This window comes from Aquarana catesbeiana, linkage group LG13, assembly GCF_042186555.1.
Source record: "Aquarana catesbeiana isolate 2022-GZ linkage group LG13, ASM4218655v1, whole genome shotgun sequence".
Classification (NCBI taxonomy): Eukaryota; Metazoa; Chordata; class Amphibia; order Anura; family Ranidae; genus Aquarana; species Aquarana catesbeiana.
Genome location: NC_133336.1, coordinates 76,892,644 through 76,910,962, shown reverse-complemented (window position 1 = coordinate 76,910,962; position 18,319 = coordinate 76,892,644). Strand labels below are relative to the sequence as shown.

At 42.0% G+C, this 18,319-nt stretch overlaps 1 protein-coding gene across 1 annotated transcript in view; it reads left to right on the top strand.

Moving 5' to 3' along the window:
• Nucleotides 1-18,319, top strand: part of SPTBN5 (spectrin beta, non-erythrocytic 5) — a 367,667-nt gene that overhangs the window by 270,432 nt on the left and 78,916 nt on the right. Inside the window, exons 44-47 of the mRNA XM_073608935.1 lie at nt 4,293-4,455; nt 8,526-8,714; nt 8,870-8,947; nt 15,585-15,757. Of these exons, the coding sequence (XP_073465036.1) occupies nt 4,293-4,455; nt 8,526-8,714; nt 8,870-8,947; nt 15,585-15,757 (603 nt within the window). The remainder of the gene's footprint in view (nt 1-4,292; nt 4,456-8,525; nt 8,715-8,869; nt 8,948-15,584; nt 15,758-18,319) is intronic.

The window sequence follows — 18,319 nt, the reverse complement described above, 5'->3', positions numbered from 1 at the left end:
AGTTCCCTAGAATTTCCTGGTAGAGGGCTGCGCTGACTTTGGACTTGATAAAACACAGTGGACCAACACCAGCAGATAACATGGCTCCCCAAATCATCACTGACTATGGAAATTTCACACTGGACCTCATGCAACTTGGATTTTGTGCCTCTCCACTCTTCTTACAGGCTCTGGGACCTTGATTTCCAAACTAAATGCAACATTTTCCACAGTCTGTGATGATTTAGGGAGCCATGTCATCTGCTGGTGTTGGTCCACTGTGTTTTATCAAGTCCACTCTGTGTGTAACGCATCTATATAAAATATATGTGTTTCACTTTTTTAATTGAATTACTGATATAAATTAACTTTTTGATGATCTTCTAATTTCATGAGATGCATCTGTATATCAGTGGTTAGGGGGAAACCAAAAGCCAACAGTTTTGGCTTTTGCCTTTATAATATAACCATATTGACCAGTTAAAAGCATTTTTTATTGTCTGGTCTTCTGGTCACTAAATATTTGAATTCCTACAGTGTTTTCTTAGACTGAACCGTTTCTTATAGCATCTGCTTTTTAATAATGTCTACCATGACATTCTATCCCAGGAGAACCATGAGCTACGATGGAGTGCTCCATAACTTCTGCAAAACATTGTGATCTCTAAATTTATAAAATCATCACTTATAAGTTTGTCTCATATTAGTGAATACCCATCAGCCCTAAGTTTTATGAGACGGTCTGGTTTCTACTGTACTGTTTTTGAGTAGATTTACCACCTTACAGTCTATTTATAAATGTTTCACCTAAAATCCACATAACATTGACCCATGATATAGGGCTTGTTCACATCAGCAGCATGCATACAACTGCTGATGAGCAATATTGAGGCCGATGGTGTGCGATGTGAAGCGGTACTGCAATACGCTGATTACAACACATCACACTGTTTAACTTTTCTTCTAACATTATTTAATAGTCACAAAATTACATTCTGTTAATTTTTTTGCACCACAGTGTGGTATAGCGCATTTCAACACACTTTGCTGCATATGGTATGAAAAGGCCAATTAGAAAATGTGTGAATCTTAAGTGAAAACATTTTTTTTCAAATATTCTATATTTTATTTAAACCACAAAAGGCATGTCCAGGTCTAACCAATAACATTTCTAATACATTCAAATGGAACAGAATAGATCAGAAGGTCAAATTAGGGTACACGTAATAGTCTCAGAATACAGTTGATGTAGAGATGATCTATGCTATCCATTTTCACAATATCAAGAGAGGAGAAAGAAGTTAACCGAAAACAGAGAAAGAAGAGAAAAGGGGGGGGGGGGGGTGCAGGGTGTCCTGGTTCGGAGATGGATATCAGTGAATCAGATGGTTATTCATTTTACAGCCATCTGATAGTCATGGGCCAAGCACAGCTAGGCCTTCTTCAGAGAGGATAAACAAATTCCACAATCTCCATAGCTTAGACTACTTTTCATGCTTATGTTGTGCTGAAAGTGTGAGATCTTCCATCTTATTGATCTTTTCCACTTTGTGGAGCCAGCAACTGACAGTTGGAGGCATCGGGTTTTTCCATTTGAGAGGGATGCATGACTTGGCGTATAATTGATTTATTATATATTTTTGCCGGAATAGGCATAGCATGTAACAAGAAAAAGGCTGGATCGTCAGGGATCTCATAGTTAGTGAATTTTTGAATAATGTTCCGTACTTCCCTCCAATATGACACTATCCTAGGACAGGATCAGAAAATTTGCAGCATCGTACCTCCCTCCTCCTGGCATCTCCAGCAGCGATCAGCCACCTCAGGATAAAATTTATGTAACATCTGCGGGATGTGGCACCACCGCATCATTATTTTGTAGTTAGTGTCCTGAATCTTCATCCAGATGGATGATTTCAACGAGAACCTAATAATATTTTGTTGTTGGCCGATCGTGAACGTATGGTTCCATTCCTTCTCCCATTTCCCCATCCAAAGTAAATGTGGTTGTTCCGGGGTGGGGTAATCAATAGGTTATATGTTTTTGAGAGCACTTGTGTCTGTACCCCATCATCTGAGCAGTATTCTTCAAATGTGGATAATTGTCGACCAAACCTCTTTGGGGTCTGTAGGGAGTGGAGAAAGTGCTGGAGTTGTAAGGCACTCCAAAACGGCAAGTGAAAGGACAGGTGGGCTTCGAGTGAATACATTTTTAAATAGACCCCTTAAAGTATAACTAAACTTAAAAAAAAAAAGTTTTGAATAAAGTAGGAAGGTGTTATAGCTTCTGTCAGGTTTATTACTGTCTGTGTCCCCACAGTGAGATTCACCCTCTCTATTTGTTTTGTTGACCATCGTCACTAGGACTGAAAATTTGAGTCTGAATAAGAATTGAGGGGAAATCTTGATGTCTTGCCAACTTTCTAAGAAGGGATTTCCCATACTTTGGATATATTTTCTTTCATGTCCTGTTCTGTCCATGGATTAGGTTTTTCTTACAGATCAGCTGTAAAAGCTGCTGCTGATCTGTTACATGTGGTTCCACAGATCAGCAGGCAAGTTGTTGCTTGTAGCCCAAAAATCTAGCAGGCAAGTCAATATGCTACTTGTGTTCCACAACTCACAAACATGCAAAGCTGTCCTGGTTCTTATAGTTCCACAACATGTGCTTTGTTCTTACCTTGTTCCTGCACTGAACTGAGTGCCACAGGCTTCAGTAGGTGTCACCTGCTGATTTAGAAAAGTCAGCTACATGGCTAGTCCCTGCCCAGCCTAGCTATCTGTCTCTAAAGTCATGCTGCAGCCAATCACTGTGGGGGCAGCACCCTTCTCCTCCTGTTGGGCTGCATCCAATCAGGAGGGTTTCCTTTTTTTTGCCTTGTCTGCTTAACTCCATGCAGCTTCTGGCTTGCTCCCCGACCAATGCTTCTGCAAGCTGGCTGCTGGGGCCATGTACCTGCCTGCTTTCCTCCATTGGTTTTTGAGTATCTAATACTAGCTTAGTTTCCTGACTATCTGAGTCTGCTACCTGCCCCGGCCCTTGGTTTCGTTCCTCGCTATCAGTCTGCTACCTGCCCTAACCCTTGGCTTTATTCCTGACTATCCAAGTCTGCTACCTGCCCTGACCCTGGCTTCATTCCTGGTTAACTGCATCTGCTGCCAGACTTGAACTCTGACCTCTACCTGTAATTACTGTGCTCACAACCAGCTTCATCTTCTGGACAGTCACTGCAGGTTACTTCTTGTTTCAGACCTATTGCCTGGTACCTTTTTGTTTCTGAGTTCTTATGTAGGGTGAAAGTAGGGATTGGGACCTGGGGTCAGCAAGCCGCAAAATCCATCTTCACCATTAGAAGCTCTTGTGAATATCAGCTGGCCCTTAGACTCTGCACCCTGAGGATTCCGTATTACTTGCTGTAACCTGGGATCATCTGTCTACTTATGCAAGTCTTGATCCTACTCCCAGGTCTGATCTGCCCTGTGGTGAGGGTTTTACTGTGAACTGGGTGTCAGTCTACACTTCTTGGGTAAGCCTACCATCTCTCTTTGGTATCCTCCACAGTGTTGCTAGAGGTGCCATGTTGACACAGCCACTGCCTTGATAACAAAAAGCAAAGGGAGAAGCCCTTTCACTCGGCTAAGCCCCCCCCCCCCCCCCCCGTTTACCCTCTTCTGTCTGGCAGCACAAGATATTTTAAAGATAAAAAAAAAGTCCTTCCCAATGATAAATTATGATGTGTTCACAAGCTAGTATTAAGCAGATTTAAGGGTGCTTGCTTGTTAGCAGCTGTAAAGATCTCGGCAAGCAAGGAATGGCAGCTCTCTCAAACGGGCATTCTATGACATTCCATGCTTAAACTGCCTGCCCATATCTGAAAAAAAAGAAACACTAGCAAAAGGAGTTGGCTGTCTATCAAGGTGAGTGATAATACCCAAACATAAATCCTGCAGGATTTATAACTTTGAGTTTTCAACTTTATAAACATTCTAATGGTGAGTAGATTCATCAATCAATAAGAACAATCAAACAAAGGTTATTTTTTATATTCCCTGTATGAATAAGAATAAACCATTGGTGTAAAGACACATGACTGTCTGTGGTCCGAGATCAGAATAATTGATAGCACAGTAAGCTGTGCTGTGCTTTAATGTCTAATCCTTTGTGGTTGTATTACAAAAGACTGTAGCTTTATGGATGAAATATGGAACATTTGTCCATTGCTATATCCCTTCTGGCAGAGAAAGTGTGCACCCAGCATTATCTAAGTCCACTCTGTCCAGTCCACTGAACAACACGTTTCATTCCTTGGCAGGAAGGAGAAATTAGATGACTCTTACCATCTGCAAAGGTTCAATGCTGATATACGAGAGATAATGGACTGGGTGCAGAAGCTTCAGGCCCTGATGGAAGGGGTTGCTTTGCCAAAAAATGCTGGAGATGTTGAAGCCAGGATTGAAGAGCACCAGGAGAGAAAGGTATGTCTCTAGCTGAGTAACCAAACCAGAGTGTATTTGAAATTTTTGATTTTCCACATTTTAAAAGATAAATGCAACAGTTTTGTTTTTATTTAGGGCGTTCCCAACTGCTCAGTTTCGTTGACGCATAGGAACCATAAAAAAGAAGCTAGAAGTGGTTTCTGTGGCATACCATCATATTTACTTTAATCTACTAACCTGCGTCAGAAAAATAATAGAATATGTTTGGTTGCTATGGGGCTTTTTTCCAATATTTTCTTTTTTCTGCTTTTCTTTTTAGCTCCAGCTCTGACAAATTAAATATGTCATTTTAAAAGGGAATTGTAGTGTATACAGTGCGGTTTCCTATAATACAGGCATGCCACAATAACCATATTACGTAGGGTAAGGCACTGGCCTTCTAAATTGTGAATGGTGTATATGTATCTCCTATATTTCTTACCTACACATGATTAGGGGTTGCAGAATTTGTCTGTTATGGAGAAAGCAAACTTTGGTTTTCTCAGATTTGAATTAGCTCTGGTGTGTGTCCTGGAGCCCAGAGACTTTGCAAAGCTTTGGGTGGGATAAACCATATATCCTTATGTTGACCATACACTATACGAAAAATCGGCCGAACACATTTTCGAAAAACGAACGTTCGACCGTGACCGCAAACGATCGTGCCATCATATAATGACCGATAAATTGTTCAGTGGACATGAATAAATAATTTTTTGTTCGTTTTTTTTACATATACCTAGTGCAGACAGTTCGGACGGGAAACACATTAACCTTGCAATTTATCGTACGTTCGGCAGAAAATTTCCAAATTTCCCGTTCGTTTTTTTCCCACAAAAACGTCACAAACGATTATCGATTTGTGCCCATTAACTTGCCGAAAAACGAACGAAGTGTCTATACGAACGATTTTTCGGCCGATTTTTCGTATAGTGTATGGCCAGCATTAGTTCCATGTCTTACCTGTTACCCAGACCTTATTAATTAGTCTCAGATATCCACAAGCCTCTTTATGCATGAGCTAACTGATTGTGAGGATTTTTTTTCACTCGCTCTCTTTATGCTGTGTGAGCTTGCTGCTGGGCAAAAAGTCTGGATGCTGACATTGCACCAAAACAGTGCATATGCTACCTGTTTGCTTTTGGGAACCCATTAGTAGGTACCCTATTTAGTCAGGATTCAAGAACTTATATAAGTTTAGTTAGTGGCTGGCATAAGTACTTTTTTGCTTTATGCTATGGACTGTCTTTGTTTACTGCCTTGCTCAATAAAATGCAGGACAAATCTGCTTGGACTGTTTCTAGATGTCCTTGTCTCTTGCATGGTTTACTGCTGCCACTACCAGTTGAGCATGTTCCCTTTACAATAGATATAGAATCCTACACACAGAATTCTTGGGAATGACGCTAAAAGATGGTTTTAAGTGTTGCACTTCACTGGCTAAAGTTTTTGAAAACTTAAGCCAATAAAAGCATTATAGGTGTTAGATCCCTAATATGTTTCAGAAGCTTACTCTTTTAAAAATATTAGTTGGCCAATAAAGGGTTTCAAATGCCACAGCGTCTTTAATCAATGACCAATATGCTACACCACTCAACTACTACTGTATGAAGTGTCTTGGTTCTGTACTATGGGTCATCTGCCCTCCAGCCATCCCAGGTCAGCCAAAGACATGAGATAATATTGCTTGATCTCCCAGTATATCCCTGGCTATGAAAAGGAATGGTTGGGGTTCCTAATGTCCTTCTATGAGGAAGGGCCTTCTATAAGGCTTGAAAGTTCTTACTCTCCAGTTCAGGGATGTCATGCTGTGTAGAGGGCATTTAGGAAGAGCTGCTTGGGCGATGGTCGTGCAGAGAGGCTGTGCAAGACTGAGCACAATGAAAGGCTGCTGAGTGAAAGCTGTCAAGCTGCAGTGTTCCAGTGAGGCCAAGCAGTGGGAAGTCACCTCTCTTGTGCCATACCACTCCCACATGTACATCGTGTCACAAATATCACAGATATGTTCTACGAAAAGCCCCAAGTGACTGTCATTACACTGTAGACTGCGAGAGCGTATTTAGGGGACTGTATGTACAGGCGTAGACTACCAAAATTCTAAATGATTAAAAGTTTGTTCTGGATGCACGTTCACATGCAGTTTTAATGCATTTGCTGTGCTTTGTGCCACATTTACATGTATATGCATGTATTAGAGGTGTGTTCATATGCATTCATGTGTGTTCCATTAAGTTTTTCTTGTATATGCATTTGTACTGCGTTTAAAAATGCAGTCGACTGCATCTGGTTCAAACAACTCCAAAAAAGTTGAAGTAAGAGGAACATTCTGTACCAAGCCAAGGGTTGACTGGACACATGCCTGAACTTAGGCTCCATCTTGTATAAACAACAGTAGCAAATGGTTACTTTGCTAATCAAGTACAAACTGGCAATGGAAAGTAGCAGTTGAAGAAGGAACATTTAAATCTGGTTGGTTAGGAAAGCATAGTTTTTACAAAATGTGTCCAGTCTTATTTTGTGGGATGGAGTTGCATAACAGTCTGGGTTAAACTAAAAAAAAAAATACCGTAGCATTTGTTGAAGATTGAAAAACGTTTAGGATTTAAAAGAACATCAATCAATATGAACATACAGTATACATCATTTTAAACTTTTAAAGTCCAGCTTAGGACCAGATAATGCAAAATGAATCCTCTTCTATTCCATTGTCGAATTTAGTGTAATTGATTGAAAAAATGCATGGCAACTGTCAGGGTTTTAGCTATGAAATCCAGGTCAGTCAGGCCCCTAGTAACAAAGTGATACTAAATCAGAAAGGAACACAGAAAACTCATGGTGGCCTTCATTGGTCCAGCGTAGTACAGTTCTTCAGTAGGAATACATGGGGCCGCAGCACACATAGCCAGAAAATGTGCAGTGAGAAGCCATCTCTCCATCTTTGCTACTGTAGTGCTTACCCCTGTAGGGGCCGCTGGATATGATGGGTTCTCTGTTCTGCCATGACCCTTTAAACTGCTCAAATCCCCCTCACATACCTGAGTACCCTAAAAGTTGGTATGCTACTACTCTATAAAACTGCACAGAAAATAGGCCACAAGCAACTGGATGGTAGACTAAAAGGATGTATTATGGCAATGCAGTTAAACAATGCATGAAACCATTAACAGGCAATTTGAACATGTTTAAAGATCCTGTACTAGATAGTGTGAACATTGACCCATAAGATAAAAACCAACAGAACTGTTGTGATGCTAAAGTAAATTAAAACCAATGCAAACAGGGTTAAGAGTATCATCATTAACTAATCCAAAAATAAGGGTTCTCGTGTGCATACTACAAATATAGTCACAATAGCAGGTGAGTGTATGCTTTCCTAACAAAGGGGGTACCCCTGGAGTTGGCTACAAAGTACCTGGAGCCTAATTGTCAGCATTAGCCAGCTTTTGTTGGGGCCCTTTTGTAAGGTGGTGCAAGTGGAACTGTTCTTTTAAGAGTATGTAATGGATGGCTGATGGGTTGCTAAGTGAAGAGCAGTCTTTCTAGCATTACTGTGGGGAGTAAGAGTTGTAGCTCCATTGTTCTGCTCACTGCTGCTGGTGGGCAACAGGTCTGGTCCCAGAAGTCTCAGTCCTCACAATCAGGTCCTCCTGATCAGGCCCTCACTGGCGGTAGGCACACACAGCAACGGGTCTTCCCAGCTCTGGTCCCAAGACACAGTGACTCTCTGTGGCTCAGTCTCTCAGCTCCCTGGATGCTCAGAACACATCAGCAGGTTTGCACAATCTGGTTTCTGAGTGGCTCTGTCTCCTCTGTAGCGGTCTTTCTGGTGGGTACTGATAGGTATGATGGCAGGGTTGCAAGCTCTGCATCCCTCTGGCAAAAAACACAGTTCAGTCTAAAATTGCCCGGGAAAAGTCATGTCTTCACCTTCCCTGCGTACACTGCCTATAGCTTCAGACCTACTGTGCCTAAATGTAAATTCAGCCCTTCATGGGTAAATGTAAATTCAGCCCTTAAGCAGGTATTTTAACAGACTACACACCCTTCCACCTAATGTGTTCTTCCACCAGGCAGAGATCGAAGCAGGCACAGAGAGAGTCAATGCAGTAAAGACCTCTGGACAAAAGCTGAGCAATTCTGGCCATTATGCAGCTGATGAAATACGACTTACTCTTTCCAGTATGGAAGATGCTTGGGATGAACTTATTAAATCCTGGAGAGGACAGAACCTCAAGCTGTGTCAGGCTCGTGACCTGCAGGTAATACCTTTTTTTTATTTAATTGTTCTATTTCAAAAGTTTGATGACCTGTATATATTTTTTTCATTAGTCCTATGTGATGAGCACTTCAAGTTATTTTACTCCTGTTCATAGCCATGTTTTTATGTATGTATTTGTTTCTTTATTTTTAACAGAAATTTTTCAGTATTGTCGATCAAAGCGAGAAGTGGCTGAATAGTAAAGAAGCGTTCTTAGCCAATGAAGATCTAGGGGTAAGTGGAGTTGAATCATCAGACACAGCTCTGGGCAGCAAGTAAAATTTGCCAATAAACTGCTGTCCGGGAAACTACATTTTTTTACAATACCTTGTAGCCAGATTCAGTAATGTCTTCCTTGACTACATCCTGTCGTCACAAGAATCTGTACATTGCCACTTCCCTATGCTGCAGTGTGAAAGAAAGTCTGCATAGGGAATAGAAAGTGGATATTGCCTTAAACCAGAGAATAAAATGGCCTGAATTTACCTAAATTCAGACTACTCAGGTCCTGCTAGCTACAAGAGTTTTCAGGGTAGCCAGGTGCAGAAGAAGAATGGCAGGACAAAAATGAGAGACCTATGGAGACTATTTATAAATGTTTTCAGCACAAGATTTAAACAACTTTCACCTAGAATTCACACATTGTTGTAATTGAATTAAGGCTGGGTTCACACTTGTGCGATCACAGACATTGCATTTGATTCACACCGCATTGCTGTGCAAATCACATGCTATGTCTGTGCCATGCAAATTCAGCCATACAAACTGTATGGCTGAAATTGCATTGCATTCGCGCCAAAATGGTGCAGCAGCAGGACCCTTGTTTTGGTCCGCACTGGAATCGGATTGCATGGGTGTTGACACCTATGTGATCCAATTCCTGCACCATTTGACAGTTCGCACTGCGATCTGAGTTTGTTATTAACTTTATATTGACACCCCCAGCGGTTTGCAGACATTAGTGTTAACTAGTGTATTATTCAGGTGTGATGCAGGAACCGGCACTGAATCGTAGGGTTTCCCTCATCTCACCAGTGCGAACCAGGACTAAAGTGGAAATATGTGTAAATCATGTGTGCATGGTGTGTGAAAACATTTATGGATAGACCCCCCCAAATGAGTATAAGCATCTGCTGAGTCAGTAAAATTATAATTGTTGACTGGAGCATGTGGTTAAACTGTGATGTCAATAGAGATGATCAATTTTTTTTTTTTTTTTTATTTTGCCTTCCCTTTTGTTTGGGCATAACAAAAATACCAATTACCGTATATACTTGAGTATGAGTCGAGATTTTCAGCCCTTTTTATGGGGCCGAAAGTGCCCCCCTCGACTTATACTCGAGTCACTGCCGTCTTTCTGCATGATCAGCGTGTCATGCAGACAGACGGCGGCCAGCGTGTGATATTACTATTCGGCGGCCATTCACTGTTCAAAAGCCGCGCCTCCTCCTCGTCTGTGATAGGCAGAAAACTCCATTTCCCAGCAGTCAGTGTACAGCCTATCACGGACATTCTCTCATCCTCATCCGTGGTATGAGGATGAGAGAATGTCCGTGATAGGCTGACCACTGACTGCTGGGAAATGGAGTGTTCTGCCTATCACGGACGTGGAAGAGGCGCGGCTTTTGAACAGTAGAATGGCCGCAGAATGGTAATATCACAAGCTGATCGGTGCAGAGCGGCACACGGAGGATGCAGATCGCCACAGGGACACATTCACAGGACACAGGTAGGTGACACATACACAGGGACACATGCACAGGACACAGGTAGGTGACACATACACAGGGACACATTCACAGGACACAGGTAGGTGACACATACACAGGGACACATTCACAGGACACAGGTAGGTGACACATACACAGGGACACATGCACAGGACACAGGTAGGTGACACATGCACACGTCCACAGGGACACATGCACAGGACACAGGTAGGTGACACATACACAGGGACACATGCACACGTCCACAGGGACACATGCACAGGACACAGGTAGGTGGCACATACACAGGGACACATGCACACATACACAGGGACACATGCACAGGACACAGGGATGTATACAGCTGCAGATGGGCATTGTTGACCCTCTTTTTCCACTTACAGTAGCTGCTGCATTTCTCGCCCTAGGCTTATACTCGGGTCAATACGTTTTTCCCAGTTTTTTGTAGTAAATTAGGGCCTCGACTTATACTCGGATCGACCTATACTATTTTCAATAATTCTCTGCTCCTTAGTAAGCAGAAATCCTGGAAAAAACATATACTACAGCTTTATTTTGCACAGTGGTACAGATGTCTACAGATTTTGCTTCAGGGAACCTGTGTTCAAAGAAGTAGGTTCACTTTAAAGCGGTATTAAACGCGAAACCAAAAAAAATATTGCCGCTTGCCATTATTAGATGTGGTGGCTGCATTTGTTTTCTTTTTTTTTTACACTTTTTGCCCTCTGTTTTCACCCAGTGATCTGTCGAATAACACACTTTCTTTAGTAGGGTGCTTACACTCTGGATGCAGGAGCAACAGAGACACCTTTGGACAGCAGGGATGTGCAGTCAGGGAAGGCAGGTGAGGCAGAGCCTCATGGCAGAGCCTCACCTGGCATGAACATAACATGTCTTTTTTAAAAAATGATCGGGCTTCGAGGGTTGCAGCTTGACGACCTGGGGTCACAGAGACCCCAAATTTGGGGGGTAGGTAGCTGAAAATAGTAGGAGAAAATTTGGGGCTCCGACGACCTATGGTTCAGGAGATATGGGGCTCCTTGCCCAGCCTGTCAGAAACTACATACAGAGCGGCCAGTTTAAATACAAGCTGGCACACTCTATTTGCAGCAGACTGAGAGGATGAGCTCACAGTGTCTCTCACTTCTTGTCAGAGGCACTGAGCTCAATGGACAGCTTGGAGTCTTGGACCAATGGTAAAGTACCATTGGCCAAAAACTGTCCAATAAAAATGCTGCACTGGAGGCTCTCCTCTCACTGCAGTGTCATGGAAGGGGGCAGGTGTCTAAAAGACAAATGCTTCCTTCAAGCCCAGCCCTCTTAACTACAGGGAAATAACATGAGTTTATGGATAGAAGATTTAGCCACAATCTCATGTTTTTCTCACACAGTTAAGAGGGAGAATGTGAATCTGCAGTTGCTGAAAGGTACTGTTTTTATCAAGCTAAATCATATATATATTTATTATGCTATATGTTATAACATAATCATTGGTTATTTATCTATTTACTGTGAAATTATTGGTTGGAAGTTATAACTTCAATCATTTGTCCGTTAAGCCACCTGCTTGAGTTCAGTTTTTGAAAATATAGTAAATTACTTTAAAAACAATATATAATAATTATTTGTATATTACTCACTTATGGTAATTAACCCCTTGCCACCCAGGCCAATTCTGCCACTTCTCTCCCACATGTAAAAATCATATTTTTTTGCTAGAAAATTACTCAGAACCCCAAAACATGATATTAATCTATCTATATATAGATATATATAGATATATATCTATATATATATATTTTTTCTTTTAGCAGACACCCTTGGAATTAAAATGGTGGTCGTTGCAACTTTTTATGTCACACGGTATTTGCGCAGCAATTTTCAAGCGCGTTTTTTTTTTTTTTTGGAAAGAAACTGTTTCATGAATAAAAAAATAATAAAACAGTAACTTTTTTGTATAATGTGAAAGATGATGTAACACCGAGTAAATACCTAACATGTCACGCTTTAAAATTGCGCACATTTGTGGAATGGCGTCAAACTTCAGTACTTAAAAATCTCCATAGGCGACGCTGTAAAATTTTTTTACAGGTTACATGTTTAGAGTTACAGAGGAGGTCTAGTGCTAGAATTATTGTTCTCGCTCTAACGTTTGCGGCGTATGTCACTTGTGTGTATCTGGCTCTGATACTAGCCAGTGCCTCACCAGCCACTGACCTCACCGCACATCCCTGATGGACAGTGACATTGCCAGTCTGGAGGGAGGGGAGTGTTTTAATGCTGTTCCCTGCAGCAGCTTATATTTCTTTTCCCTTCTTTGCTCCACCCAGTGGCTGGAAGGAAAAAGAGAGAGGGAAACATACTTTAGGTATGGTTGAGCATATGACTCTCTCCTATTCCTACTCCAGTGCCAGTTCTTGGCAATTGGCAGCTCAGGCTACCAGTGCTGTCACCTAGGAGTCCTGGGAGTCCTCAGCCATGTGTAAGCTTTATGTAAGATGGAATAGTAGTTTACGCAGGAAGACTTCTCATTCAGGTGGGTGAGCAGAATGTAAAGGGAGAAAAACAAACATACTGGAAATATAAGTTGCTGTGGGGGTCAGATTTAAAGTGCCCCAATTTCTTTGCCTTGTATGGGCAAAACACTTTTTTAAAAAAAAAAAAACATAGAGGCTCCCACTGCTGACTTCTCATTCTGAAAAATCTAGTTGCCTGGCTGTCATCTTGATCCTCTGGCTTTGCAATTTTGAGTCACAAACTCAGAACAAGCTTTCCTATAGGGGTTTTGACTACTCTAAATGTATTGATCTACATACTGGTTCCAAGAAATATCACTGAAGCCAAAATGTCAAAATGACAGCCAAGCAAATGGTATTTTCAACTGGAGGTCAGCAATTACAATTTCACTGAGTACATCTAAGTGCTTTTCAGAGAAATAATTGTTTAATTGAAATTGCATTGAGGTTAAGTTATCTGGCCTAATAAGATACAAACAGTGATGCAAAAAGCTGAACAGTAAGTAAACAGCTAAACAGGCTGATTTTGGCTGCCAAAAAAGATTTATATTTCTGGCCATCCAGTTCTGAGATTTACACAGCTCTGCCGCAAAGCACACCCGGGTCTGGCAGTTAGAAAACTTGTCTCTGTCTTCTCCTCACCACTAGCCTGTGACTGAACAGTGAAAAGAAAAGCAGCAGACTGATAAGCTCATCTCCCTGTTACCCTGCTCCCCCCGCCACACGACTCCTTGCACTGTAGAACAACTGATTACTTTCTTTTGCTGCTTCTGCTTCCTCCAGTCTGAGCTATGCAGTACAGGGACTCCAATCAAATTCAGGTACATATGCTGATTGCATTTAGTAATACATTTAAGGTATTAATAATTATTACAGAGCTGCAATAATTTGTATCTTTTATATCTCTCCGGAGTTCAGCTTTAACCAGACTGTGATCCATATCTGATTGTTTTAAATATATAGATGATTAGATTTAAAAGTTGGAAAACAGGTTATGCTTATTTATTCAAAAATGTATTTAATCAGAGTCTGGATAGACTCCTAAGTCTGGTTCAGTGGTATTATGGCAATTACTGGTTAGGATATTAGTAGCAAATTATATAGCTAACCGCAGACTAGTTCTCCCACATGTTCTGTTATTTCACTTGAAGGTTTCCTCATTACAGCCAAGATAAATAATGGATCTGACATTGTGGCTGGGGATTCATTTTTGAGGAGAACAAGTGAAGCCACTGTTTGACATATGTACTTCTGACATTACTATTGTATATAACCTGGGCTGTGGTAGTCATACATTAAATAGTTTCAGACTTCTCTTATTAGAATGCAATGCCAAGCTAAGCTGTCAAGTCTGGACCAGAGGGGAGCAAGTATAGTATAATGCAGTGACAGCCCGTGCATTGTGGGAGCACGGGCGCCGCCCCCCAACCCCGCTGCCACCGCCCTCCCTATCCATGTGCCCGCCCCTTTCAGGACGCCAGACACATGAATTACAATTGCAGGGATAGGCGGGGTTGTGTATTTTGAAGCACCTGATTAGAACCAGAGGCTCTAATAGGCTTCAAAATAGGGTGAGCTCGGGTCGCAGAGAGTGCGCCCTGATCCCATCCAGTTGTGTGACACTAGCGAATTAATATTCGCTATTCTGCCACATTCTCCTACCGGCCAATCAGGAAGCACCTATTGGCCAGGGAGTTCTTATGATTCCCTGGCCAATCATGTCTCAGGACACACTCCTGGGTTCCAATCGGCCGGAAAGGAGAGTGCCTGTGTCCTCGCTGGAGCGGCCCGGCGCCTCCTTCTCCCTGTCTCCTCCATGCCTCCACTAGCGGGTAAGGTGATCGCTGCTGGCTGTGTCTCCCGCCGGGGGTGGGGGGTGCTGCGGGGTACTCGCTGCTGCCTGCTGGATGTGTCAGTGTCTGGGGGGGAATGCTGCGGGGTGATCACCGCTGGCCGTTTTCGTGTCTCCCACACGCTGGGGGGGGGGCGGTGCTGCAACTGGGGTAGTGTTGGTTGTGCCGCCCCCCCCCAAAAAAATAGTAGGCACCAGCCGCCACTGGTATACTGTATAAATACAGTCATCTCTATATTCTCGACATTCTGTTCCAAATCTTGAAAGCCTCCACCTTGCTCTCCCTCATAACTAGTAAATTTTTTCAGTAAAGCAGTGCAAAGAGCATTGAGGATGGGCAAAAATCATCTCTTCATCAGTTGGTTTGAATGCAGTAAACTAAACAGAGGTTACTGCACTTCATACATCCTCACTGCCCTTTGTGTTGCCTCCTTGAATACTCCTTGAAAGGGTGTTGGGTCCATAGACGTACAGGGAAACATTTGACACTCATGTAGATTGAGTCACATGCTACAATTTTGGAATGCCTCTGGTGGGGACTTTCCAAAGGCAGTTTAAAAGCTTGGAAATAATTGTACATTACAAACTACAGTTGGGTGCCTCTGAATCTCTAATAACGCAGCAGCCATCCAGTCTACTCATGGTTCATGTCTGAAAATGTGAAATATTGTCTTCTTTCTGTTATCTTTTGACAAAATATGATTCATAAATATCAGGCAATCAGTAGACCCCCAAATGAAAATACTGAATTGTCTGTTGCTTTTACTTTCTAGGACTCTGTGGCTAGTGTGGAAAGTCTTCAGCACCAACATGAAAAGTTTCAAAAGGCTCTTGATGCCCAGATGGATAGGATAGATGAAATGGAATCTTTTGCTATACAACTGCAAGGCAACAAACATTATGACTCTGAGAATATTGCTCGCAAATGCCAGGCAGTGCTGGAGAGGTAAGATATGCATGTCACTCTTGCTAGCCTTGTTTTATTAGGTTTTATTAGATATAATATTGATGGATTTGTGATCTTAGTGCAACAATGTAATAAAAAAAAGACCTGTACTCCTGCAGGCTTCAGTGATGGTGGCTGCATAACTCTTTGTATGAAGATAATTAAAAATGTGTAAATTGATAAATGAATTCAATAATCAGAGATCATGGATCAACCAAAAAATAAATAAAAAATGTTCAACTAGCAGGACAATAATACATTTTGTAATGTCTTAAAAAACATATAATATGACACAACCAAATACCTACAGCATAAATGTAATTGTGATACTACTTCACCTTTAAGAAAAATTTAATTTTACAGAGTGAAGAGTCCCCAAAAAAGTTCAATAATAGTGATAAAACAGTGTTCTTCTGTGCTTGCTTCTCTCTACACCAATATACTCTGTGTTCCACCACAAAAAATCACCAGTGCTCCACCACCAGCTGAATGGCGTGCTCACCTTGTCTGTGTACCCCTATATATATACAGTATACATATACAGGTCTACAGCACATGAATCAACAGATCATCTTTAAGGCTTCCAATCCCCAGGATTGATCATCCACATAGATCCTCTGTGTCACTAGATGATTCCTATAAGGAGCGGCTTCTCTATGTTGTTCAACCTAAAATAGAGGGATAAGCCACCAAGAGTGTAGTGTGTCTTGTTAATTAATATAGATAAAACAGCTAAAATCATGATAAGAAGGGAGGTCCCCCACCATGCCAACATCCAATTGTTAGGGAGAGGATTGAAAGAGTAACTGAGACTCAAAAAAAGGCAGACTTTGTGAGCATAACAAAAACAACACCCTCTACTAGACAATGTCAACAGATACCCAATGAATAGACACGGAGGCATGGATACTTTCATGGAACTGGTGAAAAGTCCATCAATGTACAGAGAAAGGTATATTTATATATCAATGGGTCAGGTCAGGTCCATAAGCTCCTCTATGCATGCTTGTCAACGCGTTTTGCATCTAAGTGCTTCCTCAGGACATACTGGGTAGGTGCTAATTTGGCCTTGAAAATCAGGTACTGGGCAACACCACACAAGACAAAAGGAAAGCCAAATCAATCCTTCCAAGGGATCAAAGTCCACGTATTAAAGATGTTCAACCCCCCATTTAGGACACCTGGATCCACCCTCCAGGGTGACCAAAAGAAACTGGCAATTCTATCAAGAGTAAAGTGTGATAGGTCAGTTGGAGCTCAGTCCTGGGGGGTGGGTAAAACAGATGTTCAATTATGGGTATCATAAGTAGTAACAACACCCCTCAAAAATGGAGCTGTCCCTTTAACACAATCTCGAATAGAACTTGTCAGTCACCAGATTGGAGTAAAGAAGCCTTCTAGTAGTGTAGTGGGTATCCCCCACTTGGGAGCCCACTGGTGGAGCTAAAGCCCAATGCCCGATAGGGTAGGGGCACCTTGAAATTCCAGCTAAAACGAGTACAGTGGAACCTCGGATTGCGAGTAACGCGGTTAATGAGCATTTCGCAATACGAGCACTGTATTTTTAAAAATCGTAACTCAGTTTGCGAGTGTTGTCTCGCAAAACAAGCACGATTCAGGCCAAAGCGTGTGCAGTACCACCTTGAAATTCCAGCTAAAACGAGTACAGTGGAACCTCGGATTGCGAGTAACGCAGTTAATGAGCATTTCGCAATAAGAGCACTGTATTTTTAAAAATCGTAACTCAGTTTGCGAGTGTTGTCTCGCAAAACAAGCACGATTCAGGCCAAAGCGTGTGCAGTACCACGTTTGGCCTGAGGTGGGGGGGGCGCTGGAGCCGAGCGGTGCCATTAGGAAATGCACGGAAAGGCCCGAGGAGAGCTCGGCTGACCTTGGCAAACCTCGGGAACTGAGTCTTTCCGAGGTTTGTCGAGGTCAGCCGAGGGGCCTCGGGCCTTTCTGGCCATTTCCGAGGCTCTCCGGTGCCCCCCTACCTCTGGCCGCATGCGGTATTGCATTCCATTGAAGTCAATGTGGAACTAATTATTTTAGTTTCCATTGACTTCAATGGGGAAGCTCGCTTTCATATGCGAGTACTTTGGATTACGAGCATTCTCCTGGAACGGATTATGCTCGTAATCTGAGGTTCCACTGTATCCCCGCTGGCTCACTGCCGGTACTAGAATTATGTCACTTGGCTCCGCCTCCACAAGTTACGCCACCCACCCACGTGGCTTCTTTAGGAGGTTTTAGGCTCCTAAAAATAAAATAAGTAAATGCACATTTTTTTACTTGCAAAAAAATAATGTGCATTCGTTTTTTTTTTTCAAAAGGTGAACTTATCCTTTAAATATTGTTTGTATTGCTATTACAAAGCTGATTTTATAAAATGTAATTGTGAGCTATGACCATATATTTTCTTTAACCTAACTCTTAAAATACGCCAATTAAATCCCCTAACTGTAGCATTTAATATCACCTTTAGCCTTTAATACGTAAAATCCACCAAAACACTTAACAACTTAACCAACCCCTAAAGTGAACCTAACCTTTAAACTTAGC